The 13003-nt window shown below is 32.0% G+C and overlaps 1 protein-coding gene across 9 annotated transcripts in view; it reads right to left on the bottom strand.

Annotated features, from left to right (window-relative positions):
- Positions 1 to 13003, bottom strand: part of LOC143252203 (uncharacterized) — a 41184-nt gene that overhangs the window by 8327 nt on the left and 19854 nt on the right. For 5 of the 9 annotated variants that reach the window (XM_076503966.1, XM_076503962.1, XM_076503968.1 and 2 more), the window contains exons 2-4: positions 5366 to 5502; positions 2052 to 2165; positions 34 to 147 (exon numbers count right to left, since the gene is read on the bottom strand). In XM_076503966.1, coding sequence (XP_076360081.1) covers positions 34 to 147; positions 2052 to 2165; positions 5366 to 5495 — 358 coding nt within the window. In that variant the 5' untranslated portion in view covers positions 5496 to 5502. Of the gene's footprint in view, positions 1 to 33; positions 148 to 2051; positions 2166 to 5365; positions 5503 to 7269; positions 7295 to 7399; positions 7527 to 13003 lie in introns of those variants that run through there. The other 4 variants (XM_076503964.1, XM_076503971.1, XM_076503967.1 and 1 more) reach the window with 3 other exon arrangements.

The following is a 13003-nucleotide window of genomic DNA, read 5'->3' as shown; positions in this document are numbered from 1 at the left end:
AAGCATTTGAAGCAATAACAAGTAACTTCTCACCACTTTTGTTTGGGAGAACTATTTTTTCTTCTGTGGATGCACGTTTTAAAGAGTTGCGCTTGAAGTTTCTTACTCCTTGCATGATATTCTGTTGAACTTTCTCTTGTGCTACATCTTAGATTGTATGGCCAGTTTACTTACAAAACAAGCAATACTTTCCAAATGTCACATTAAAAAAAACTAACAAATAGGGGGAAAAAGCAATTTTTGTTTGGTAAGATGACAAATATATCAATTTAATAAATGCACAAAATAGTTCTAAATACTTAAACATAGGGGGAAAACAATTATTGTTTTATTTTTGGTAAGTTAAATATCAGTTTCCTAAATACAAGAAAGTTACTATTGCAAGAGATTTTTTGAGAAGATAAAGTGAAAATGTATTTTTTAAAGCAATAATTACATTTATTTACAATTAGCAAACAAAATTTGTAATAAGCTATGATAAAAGCCTTAAAATTTAAGTAGACATTAAAAACAAATTCAAATACCTTAACAAAGCACAAAAGTTGTTTTTAATGGACAAAACTGGAGAATTTCAAAGATATGTAATTACACTTGTGCAAGTCTTCACTTTCTTTAGGGAGGAGTCATTCTGTGGTATCTCTTCACAACATAAGAGTTATGACAAAGCTCTCAAAAGATAAATGGCGTACTTTTAACAGAGACTTTAAAAATAAATGAGGAAGTTGTGAATTACACCAATTTTAATTAAGTTATTAAAATTTCGTCTTCATAATCGAATAAGATTTAAACTATCACAGCAGCTTCAACTACTGTGTAACAAGCAGAATACTGCAAGTTAACAAACCATACAAACTTCAATCTGATGAAGAACCATGCACAAGCCTTGAATTGATTTTTAACCACATTTGTATGACAAATATTTTTCCATTTTACAAACTATTTAAAATTAGGCAACTTTAATAGTTATCAAAAAACAACTTTTTATATACACAGATCTAAAATATGCTAACAAAGTAAGAATAAGTATCAATCATCCCATATTTCATCACTAATTGACTAAACATCCTGGTGAAATAAAATAATTATATGTCAAAGACTTTAAATCTGTTTTCTCACAAAACTGTTAAAACCTTTATCTACTGATCATGAATATGATAGCAAGGTTGGTTTACTGCCTAAAATTTCCCACGAAAAGCATAACGACCTTAATATTTTGATAAAATTAAATTTTGTACACAAAAAAGATCAAAAACCTGAAAACAAATGCAATAGAACATTTAAAAGAAAAAAAAAAAAATAATGTTTTTCAGTCAAACAAACTTGTTTGTTTTACAAGTTCAGGTGGTTTAAAATATTCTTCATAATACCTGATCAGCCACAACTATATTGATTACAAATTAAGGACTTTAATCAAAATCCTAGCACTATAAAAAATTAAATCAAAGATAATATTAACATATCAAATTTTTTACCTGATAATAGATTAGTGTACTTTTATAAATTATCAAGCACAGGACTTCCTCACCAAATTACACTCAACTAATCAATTATTCTCACATGAAACTTGGACAGTTTGAAGAATTAAAAGCAGTAATAAACAAAGTGAAACTAGTATTTCTGGATATTATTTTAATGAGTAATAACACTAACCGATTAATCTGAACAACCTTGAATGAATGAAGATAAGAAAGCATAAGAGAAACATTTTGATTACTTCAATTGCTGAAATCATTAGGACCATTAATTTAAATCATTTTAAGCAAAATTACTCTATGCAATTGTACAGTTCTACTCAATAATGGTAATTTTTATTACATGTATAACTGATTAGATTCACAAACAAGTAACTGAAGCTATTTAATAAGTATCTAAACATTAAAATAATTCATGCTAGTTTTACATATTGCTTTAAATAAAAAAACATTAAAAATAGGAAAAAAAATATAAATGTCATGTAATGAAATACAAGAAACTAAGATAATGAAAAAATATAATTGTCACTTATAAAATCACAGTATTTTAATACAGCTACAAGCATAATAGTGCAATACCTTCAGCACTGGGAAGGTGAATTTTCTCCTGAGGCTGAGTGTGGTGAAGCGAAGAACGCTGAAATCCTTCCACATTTTGCAGTAACGTGTTGTGCGCTTTCTCTTGTTCAACATCTGAACTCGTTCATCAATCCATGCAAGAAATAAAACAGATCAAAACTTAGTTGTTTTGTTTTGAATTTCACACAAATTTCACCCACCACCAACTTTTGGGCTACTCTTATGAATATTGGGTTCACATCATAATGCCCCTGCAACTGAAAGGGTGAGCATGTTTGGTGTGACCCTCAGATTACGAGTTGAGTGCCTTAACTACTTGGCCATGCTGAGCCTATCAAAATTTAGTATATAAATACAATAGAAAAAAAAACAACTGAAAATTAGAAACGCTAATCTGACGCACATTACAGAAAAAAAAAGTAACTCGTTCGTGCATAAGTGAGTAATATGATGTCCTTGGATGTTAGTTAATAAAAACTAAAGTAGAACATAATAGAACTAGTTACATTTCTTGCTTTGCCTTATCTCACAAAACAACCATTGTGACTGTTACCACTATTAAAACTATACACCTGGAAACAAATTTATTAAATATGTGCCAATCTGGTTGCACAATTCACACTTGCAGTCAAATAAGTACAAACAAACCAAAACAGTGTCAGTAAATAATGTATGAAAGTTACAATTCAAAGGAAAATCATACTTGAAACATTATTTAGATACTTGCTAAGAAATTAGAAACTAAAATTTACTTTAGCTTTAAGAAATAAAAAGAGCACTAATGTAGGTGTACAACAAAAAAGAGAATGAACTTCCAGAAAGTAACTAATATTATCTCTAATAAAAATCAAATGTGCTATAACACCTCATTGTTAAGTAATATTACTATAGTAATGAATTATTTAAATAAACAATATCCTCAACTTTGTGATAATATGTACCTGAAGATAATGTTTATGAAAATAAATATTTTCAAAGAAAGGGAAAGAAAATCACTGTTAAGTTTTGTAACAGCAACAACATAAGATGTTCATAATCCCCAGAACAATTCTATCTGCTCTCAGTTTCGTACTTTGGCGTTAATAGAAAATTTAATATTTGAAACTACCCCTATTTCTAACTCAACCTTTAAATAAATGCAAAAACAATCATTAACACTCCTACGAAAAGTGGGGCCTAATAGGCCCCAGAGCAACTTGAAAGGTTATTAATATTGGGCTAATAATTTTGTATTTAAATGAAATTGCCATTTAAAACCAGTAATGAATGGATTAACGAGATTCCCTATCTACTATCTAGCGAAACCACAGCCAGGGGAACGGGCTTGGAGAAATCAGGACTAGAAACACTTTTCGTAGGAGTGTCAAAGTACTATTTTTAGAAAGGAATGAATATGCGAGTCATGTCTGATTATATGGATGTTTAGACATTCAGAAGAAAATAATATACAAGTAGAAAGCATCTCTAGACATAACAAATGTAGACTTGTTTACCAGTTTGGCAATATGCCAATACTAATTGCAGAAAAACTTGCTAGTTATTTACATAAAAAAAAATGCCTTTCAAAACAATTTAATGTTTATTGATACACGTTTCTGACAGGAGACAAACATTCCAGAGGTTCAGATGTTTCTGCTCTTACTATTCACCTTCCATGAGTTTGAAGTGCTTTAAGTTCTACACGTGTGTTTTAATTGGTATGATGAACAGCAGGACATTAAACACTGTAGAAATATTAAAACACACATACAATGGTCAAATAACATGAATTAAATTTAATCACAAGAAAAACTAACTATTTCCAATCTGTAAATTAAACAACTGAGTAAAATGAGGAATGGGAAAAAAACATTGAGCTAAAGCAAGATTTATGTTCAATATTATCATTAGTGATCCACTTTGGATTATTGCAATTAACAACTTTCTGCAATCTATTTTTGAAAGAAGGTATATCTGAATAAAACTGAAGTAATAAAGAGGCAGACAGAAAGGACAAAGTTTCTCCCCATAAATGTAAAGAAAATTAGCATTTGAATCTGAAAATATTAGTTGCCCAAAATAAGTCATTTTTGAACTGTGAAGTTTGGAAAAAATATAAACCAGTGTTGTAAAACATGCTTTAAATCAACATAAGCACCATTTGTTTCAACACACTTTTGCCAACATGTAACAATGCTGTTTATGCCCCTGCTGCAGAAATTTGAGTGTTTATGGTCGATGAACGCTTCTGAAAGCTTCATCTGCAGCTGCCTGGTTTTGAAAGCATTTATTGTTCAACAAGTTGTCAAAGTGCTTAAAAAAATGAAAATATGTATGGGAAAGGTCTAAGAAATAAGTTTTGGAGTGTCATTCGTGGGTCTCAAGCCAACTTTGTTGATCTTCAGTCAGGTCATGCAGAATCCACTTGTCCCACTATCTTTCCAATCACTCAGGTGGTTGGTAATGCTCAGTTTGCTTGTGCCTAGCTTTTCTGCAACCTTGCATGCTGTTGTGTGAGGGTCTGTCTCAACTGCCTCCATTAATGTGTTTTCATCTAAGGATGGTTTCCTTCCATAACCTTTGTGGTGTAAGACTTTCATCTTGATGTTGAAACCTTTGAAACCAATAATAAACTGTACATTCATTAACAGATCCATGGCTGAATGCTTGGTTTATGTTCTGTGTAGTTTTGGCAGCTTTTCATTCAAATCGTAGAGAAAATCAGACAAAAGTTCTTATCCATGCTGTATAGGGGTTTGCAAAACTTACCGAGTAGAGTTGAAACAGTAGACAGTTAAACCTTGTAAGCAGCACATGTTGGATTAAACAAACTACAACAAGTTAGTCAATATTCAGCTTCTGAAATGTCAGTGAAAATTCAAAAATTTACTTCTGGACAACCTAAATTTTATTATTAGTTAATACAAGTTTGATAATTTGCATAAATTCAACCTTTGAAAACAAAAATTGAAAATTAAGAAATTTCAAAAAAAATTATTGGAACTAAAAAAAGAAATCATGGAAGGTAAAAGATTACTTTAAACCTATCAAAGTTATTTAGGATCACTGAATTCATGATGTCAAAAAACAAAAACAAAGATTGAAGAAGTCATGATACAAAATGATAAACTTATAACCCAAGCACTTTTGAAAGATGGATCTTTTTTACTGAATAAGAAAGATCTGCCTTTTGAAAGCACTTGTGTTATAAGAGTTATTATTTTGTATTAGGATTATCAAGTGAAGCCAAAATAAACCATACAATTATGAAGTTTTACACAACCTGGCTAGGCATAAACCAGACTAGGAATGCTTTGTTATGAATTTTCACTCACCATTTTTAGAAGGAAGAGAAACTGCTTCTCTGGTTTCAGTATGCCTCATCTTTGTTGAATCAAAGTTGGTTAATTCAACCTTGATGGCTGGAGATACTTTTGGAAGATCTTCTTTCTTAGGGCTTGACATTTTATAACTAGAAGATAAGTAAAAACAAATTGGTTCATTGAATTTGCAAACAAAGTTAGAATGCTGTAATGATTAAAACAGTGATGAATTTAATTTATTTTAGGTATATTCAGCTAATTTTTTTTTTTTTTTTTATAAATTTCCATATTGTAATGACATTTTCATTAACTAGATTTCAAGGCCACAAGGATGTGCTAGTCTTTTCACACAGATAAAGGCTACATAGTACAACTTTTGTTATCAAGTCTAAAGTTAACATTTAAGTGTTTCTGTATGGACTTTTTGAAATGTAACATTTAAACAAGCCATGCAGAAATCAGTATAACTGGCTTAAGATCATACATAAAATCACTGATGAAAGTATATAACATTTGGACTTGAAGGATAAATTAGGTTTTGCATAATTAGGGCAAAAGTTGGGTATTTCTAGAGTTCTGTTTCTTGATTCTTCACTTGACTTTTGTCTCTCGTTTTGTAGCTTTAACCACAGTAGCCAGATGATAGTCATACACAGAAAGTGTAGCAGTCAGGTTAGGGAAGATAATGTTGTTTTGAATAAAGGATTGTTTCAGAAACACTTCTCATTTGTTTTCTTTTACTGTCTGTTTCAATATATTCTTTGCTTAACAATTTTGAATTTCTATCTTGCTAATATACTCTTAAAGAATTTATTATTTAATATTAACTGTTGGATATTGTGAAAGAAAATCCAAATTACAACAAACAAGTTGTTACTTTTAATTTCATCAATAATTTAGCTGTAGAGACACTCAGAGTACGACTGTGGAAAGTTTACAATGTGCAGAATGAACTTCCTTGTCTAAATATTATAATTTCACAAACATGGATTTAACGTTTAAAGACGGAGCAACATTACAAACTCCAATGGATCTGTAATAAAATCTGAACTACACATCCATTTTGACACTAATTCTGTACTTTTATCTCGTTTGATTCACATGTACAAGTAGGTTTAAGCTCATTCGGTAATTATAGCCTAGATCATTCACGATTCAAAGGTTTTTAAAAGTTACTTATATGTATTAATGAATTTATAGAAAAAAATGTTATATTTAATTTTTTTTGCAATCTATCAAAAGGTTTACATTTTAGAAGGTTATTTCATTGGATTCATTTACAAGCTGAGTGAGTTATACAGTTTTCTACGCTAATATGAAAAGTGATGTACCCTGTTACTTTTTTCACAGGTTGGTTTTTACAAAGGCTAGTTTATTATTAAAAAGCACATTTCTAATCGAAATTTCGATTAATTCTCTTGATTTTCCATATATTATACAATTTTTAAATTTTATCATATTTGTAATTTAAACCACAAATTTTACGATTTTGGCCCACGACATGCATTGTCATCTCAAAAGTTTGCTCAAAAGAAATACAAGGGTTAGCTATGTGCAGTTACATCAACAGCGTGTCGTAACATAATACGTTAACTGAAGTTACTGTTTCCACTTATTTGTTTACTCCAACTATCCAAGTAATTGAAATACTGCCATCATGATTTCTTAAATTCTTATTATTGATTACACTAAAGTCAACCTTTTCACCATACGATAAAAAGTACCAACTGATTTTCAATAAATAGCACGGTTACCAAACTAATAAAACATTAAAATTTGCATGTGTAAATTTCTTTCAGCCAATAAAATAGCAGCATACAAGTTATTCTATATTATCCTTTACGTGTCTAGTATATTACTGATACTTTACATCTACTGTATAAAAATGTAAAAGTGTTTATGGTAATTCGACAAACCCTATTAAATTGACCCCGGCCCTAAAAGATTAACGACTGATATTTCAAAACATTCAGAGATCGTAACACGTTTTATCTATTAGCGACATTTCCACCCCTGTTTTTCGCGTAGGAAAGTTTCGTAACGAACCTGTGCACACAATGAAAGTTTAATCAGTGATGTCGAGAAACCAACTTGTTGAGAAATATATATGCAAAAACGGCTCGTTTGGGTTGAGAAAATATTTTACATAGAAGAGCGAACAACGTTTCGACCTTCTTCGGTCATCGTCAGGTTCACAAAGAAAGAGGTAACTGACCGGAAGCTGACCACATGTTTGAAAGGGGTTGTGTAACTGAGTGTCGAAATGTAGGGGGCGGTATTAGATGTTTAAATATATAATTTTATTTATTTTATTATATTAATATAGGTATAAAGGCGTTCCTTTATATTGGTTTATTTTGGGTTTAAGTTGTTGTATAAGTAAGGCTTCTTTAATTTTGCTCTACATTTCGACACTCAGTTACACAACCCCTTTCAAACATGTGGTCAGCTTCCGGTCAGTTAACTCTTTCTTTCTTTGTGAACCTGACGGTGACCGAAGAAGGTCGAAACGTTGTTCGCTCTTCTATGTAAAATATTTTCTCAACCCAAACGAGCCGTTTTTGCATATATATTTCTCAACAATGAAAGTTTGATCAGAACTAATTTCAAGTTATGTCAAGCAAAAAAGCCGATATCGTAATAAATTTATATTAACATATATTAGAAGACAGTTGTGTTTTTATTATACTATTATAATAACTCAATGGATAATTTATTGTGCGTTTATTTTCAACTATTAACATCTAGTAAAAGACAATTATGTTTTTATTACTTTATAATACCAGTTTTTGAGACTAAACTTCAATGTATAATCTACCGTGTGTTTGTTTTTGTATTTTTGTGCAAATTTAAATTTTAAAATTTTCCAAGACAGAAGTTAAAACTGGGTTTGTTTACAGCGGTACTTGCTTTCGCTTATTGATGAAAACTAAATCAATGTGCATTTCCAGGGTTATAGATTGGAAGGAAGATAGCTAGCTAACTTCACACACATTGTCACCTGGGAAACTCTTCTCAGATTTAATCAGTGGCGTAGCTAGGCGCTGGCACACGATGTGTGTGTCTCAATTTTACAGTGTCCGAAAACCCAGAAAAGAACGAACTAACCAAAGAAAATTTGTAACGATGTTTAGGTCGAACACCTGGGGGAGGGTGGTCAGGTACAGCGGTAATACTTTCTTCCCTCCTCTTCGGTGGTTATATTTAGTTTTACAAATTAAATTGTTCCCAGGAAAACGTTAATTTCGTACATACGTGAGGGTCAGTATTTGTAATCGAATGCTCCTTCTGACCCCTTTCCATGCATATAACAGCTCACATTGAATGCGTAATTATCACTTCGATAATGCGAGGTCTACGGATTTATAACCTTAAAATCAGGGTTTCGATTTTCCTTGGTGGACTCAGGCGATAGCCATATGTGGCTTTGTTATAAAACACACACATTAGGGGTATATTTACACTTAATACACTTTTATAATATTTTATTCTGATGATATAAATTACGAGTCAGCAGGTGGTTTTTTTTTTTTAATACTTAATGCAGGTACTTATTGGGGGAGACGTGGTTAAGTTCATTTCCATCATGTATGCGGTAGTGTTCTATTTCACATAGATCATTTTTATATAGATTCTTCTGGAAATATTTTAGGGCTAAGTAGGAGCGTGTCAGATACGAACTGTATGTTAGCATATTTATATAGAAAGGCTGATGATGTCTTATATACTCGGAATGCTGTCGCAAGGATTTCTGAATTTCTTGTTACCTGACAGGACACAACATTAATCCATGTTGAAGTTGCGTATATTTTAAATATTTTTTTTAAATTGATGTTTCCATTTTGTTACCTGACAAACTCCTAGCAGGGTTTACACGTTATTATGTTCTATTTGTTATTTCACTTGCATGTCTAATCCCTGTAAATTTGGAATTTTATACCAGACCAAAAAATTAAGCCCATCTGGGAATCTGGTGTAGTTCCATACAAGTATATTTTGGGAAGACACCTCCAAGGTTTGATGGATGGGACTGCTTGAGCTTTGGGTACAGTAAATCTATATTTTTGGCAATATTCATGAATTCTATTTAATAATGTTGAAGGAGATTCCAGAAATGTTTGGGGTCGGTGTTGTTTAGCTTACAACAAAAGCCGTTCCAGCTTTATTCAGTTCATTTCTTATTTTGTTACACAAGGTATTTATCCGAATTTTGATACGTGATTCTCATGTTCATGAATAGTCTGTGGAGAAGGTGGTACTCTTTAACACTTTTTGGGTTACTTATGAGGTTACCATCGCCGTATACAAGTGTTTGGGGATATTGTTTGTCGATTTCGAGACAGCTATAGTTTTCCAGTATGCGTTTATTTAGATTAACACACATGGTGGATATCACCGAAACGGTGAAATTTCTCGCGCCTAGGAGCCCGGTCCGCGAGTCTTTTAACTACCTAGCGACACCTGAAGATTGAACAGTGGATGTCTGTCACTCAATGCATCAACAGCTTCAGACAAAATTGCAGTAGTTTTGCAATACTGAAATTACGAACAGAACTATTTGAAACAAAGTTTCAGTGAATGTCCTGATACATTACTGGTCGAAGCTCAGAAAGCCCATGGGACAAGAGGCAAGAACAAAAGGCAATTATCTCTAAATGACAGTTTTCCCAAGCACACTGTAGAGCTTGCGATGGTCATAATATGCCCAACTGAATATTCTTAATAACAGTGTGTGTTCAGAAAAAAGATTTTATCCACCCATATGCAACTGAATACAGATAACTTGTGAAATCTGAAACACATTGGTCAGTAAATAACCCAAACTTAAAATATGTATCCGTTTGTTGTTAAGTACAGAATTACACAAGGTATTTGTCGGGCCATCCGCAGGGATTAAAACCGAAATTTTACCATTATAAGCCCCCCCACACCCTCCACTACTTTCAGTGGGATAACATTCCTTGTCACTTTGTAGCTTACTTGTCTTTTGTATATTATAAACGCAAAAATTGTTTTACAAGACTTAATTGCAAATTAGAACAAATAAATTACGCCTATATTAAGCGAGGGAAATTTGCACTTTTATGAAAAGTCTATTTTTCAAAATATATAGCAAAAAGGATCTTAACTGATAGTACTGACCACCTGTGTAATATTCATGAACGAAACAAGTAGAATACACCAGAGCTAATTAAAAGACAATGTGATTAACTACCTGTCAACTAGTTAAACTAAACATTTTTTTTTGAATATCAGAAAGGATAAGTTCTACGACCAAATACCATCAGTTAAATCACAATAAAAAAAGAGGGGGGGGGATAAAACATGGTTTCTAAAAGGGGTCGATAACCTGTAAGTAACACGAGGAAGGAGACCTCACCTTAGAAAGGTCTCTCGTCCTACATACTTTAATTTTATCTTTCCTGTGTTAAAACTAAAAGTCATCCATCATTTAAGTCTGAAAGAAACATTTAATCACTCAGACAGTTAATGCTATGGATAAGTAAAAGGTTAGGCTTATAAATACTTAATAATGAAACAAGTAAAAGAGCATAAATCCGGTATTTTACAACTTGAATATTTTCAGGCAGGATAACTTTTCTCTCTTCTCTTCCTAAGCAAACGATAGTCATGAATAAACGGAGGTAAAATGTACACAAAAAATTCTATGACTGACCTCTTTTCAGAGAAGCTATATATATATATATATATATATATATATATATAAACTGTATGTAGCAGAGAAAAACAACAACAAAAGACCAGTTTGAGTCTCAGGCGAGCTATACGACAGACATACTAGTGTTAGCTCATAAATCTGCTACATTCTAGACTTTTTTTCTAAGTACTTAGAGCGAAACAAATTTGATGGCAAATGGAATTACAAACTTTACCAAAGGAGTTTTTTTTCAATCCATCCTTTGTTCATTTGCTTTCAAATTCACTATGGAAACAAACAGTAACAAATTTACACATCATGTGACCTGGCGTAAGGTTAACGTATTTCATCATAAATGTTCCAGAGTTATAATACTTCTCTAGAATAAAACTGGAAAGATTATACTTTAAAAACTGGTGCACAAGTTTGGTAATATCAGGCAGGCGTACGGATTGATAATCGAAATTGTATTTTAAATGTCTCTTCAACTGGTCATCAGGATTTTATAATACTAGACAATGTTTCCTTTTGTATCAACATTTCTGTACTAAATATTTGTGACTTAATTTATGTAAATATCACAAAAAAAGGTTAAATTTGTTGTTCTTTCTTCTGCTTTTTTATTTCGTATCTTAAGAATCACCTAGTTGGCGTAGTTGCAAATGGCATATCTGTTTTTATAACCATTATTAGTAACAACTAGTAATAAACAAAAATCAAGTATCAATAGTATTATCACAACCCCTTGAAGCGAGGTTATTTTGTTTTAAACAGAAATCTGCTGTTCCTTTAAAACACTTAAGTACAGGGTGAAACAAGAACTACCAACCAACAATAGTTAAACAATAAATATTACACTTGAAATCTCATTGTACTTAGAACTGGGTTATACATACAACTTTACTTTTGCATAACAGCACAGGCAAGAATTAACATGAAGTAATATACATAACTATTCAAATCACAATTTCTTAATTTTGTCTCTTAGCATACCACTACACTGTGCCTGTTATATTATAGAAGGATAATGCGAATGCCATCTCTACTATCTTGTTTGGAGTGCTTTGAAGGACTGATACCAGCCATCCCCACATTTACTTGTGTACACACACACATTTGTATGCAACAAATAACTATTTACTAAAGAATATTTTAACTTATTAAAATATCACAAACCAATAATGATAAAATCAAAATCACATAGTTGCTAAACAATATTTAGAATTAGATGGTCGTAGTGCCAGTGACCATGAATCGTTTGTCTTTTTCGAAACCAGACTGTGTAAGCATGACAACAGATTTAAAACGATAATTGGCTTACGACACTAAATATAGATTCACTATGCTACGGAAGACGAGATACAAATTACTGCTGCACTATAAAAGTACCACGGTCATTCGAGCTATCTGCTGTGTCCCCCGAGGGGAATCGAACCCCTGATTTTAGCGTTGTAAATCCGTAGACTTACCGCTATAGTAGACGGGAACTTCACAAGCAAAGCACCACAGTGGCGCAGAGTTATGTCTGCGGACTTACAACACTAGAAAACCAAGTTTCGATTCCTGTGGTGGGCAGAGCACAGTTTTGTGTGAAATGTGAAACAAATTCGTGAGTGAGAACTTCATCGGTGATGGTTTAAAATATTTTACGGTAACGAGCCATCAATAAGATATGAGGACTGCTGTTACACTATACAAACACAAAACACGTTATTCTGTGTAAAAAAAAATTGTTTATTAAATAAAATGCATCATAATCATTATCTTTATGTTCATCTACTAGTTACAAAAATCAATAGATTTACGAGTTACTGGTTTCGCAGTAACTGTGAACTTGCTCCAACCTGTTAAAATAAATGAAATGTTTAAACATGTTTTTAGTTTCAATTAACGGAGTAATTTTGATTGACGATCTGTTTTAACGCTACGGAAAAGCATCCGTCTTTGTTTAGTTAGGATAGAGTCACATTGTCCTAAAAAGGACATTATCT

This window comes from Tachypleus tridentatus, chromosome 6 (assembly GCF_004210375.1).
Source record: "Tachypleus tridentatus isolate NWPU-2018 chromosome 6, ASM421037v1, whole genome shotgun sequence".
Classification (NCBI taxonomy): domain Eukaryota; kingdom Metazoa; phylum Arthropoda; class Merostomata; order Xiphosura; family Limulidae; genus Tachypleus; species Tachypleus tridentatus.
Note: the sequence above shows the minus strand (reverse complement) of the source record. Positions and strands in the feature narration are given on the sequence as shown.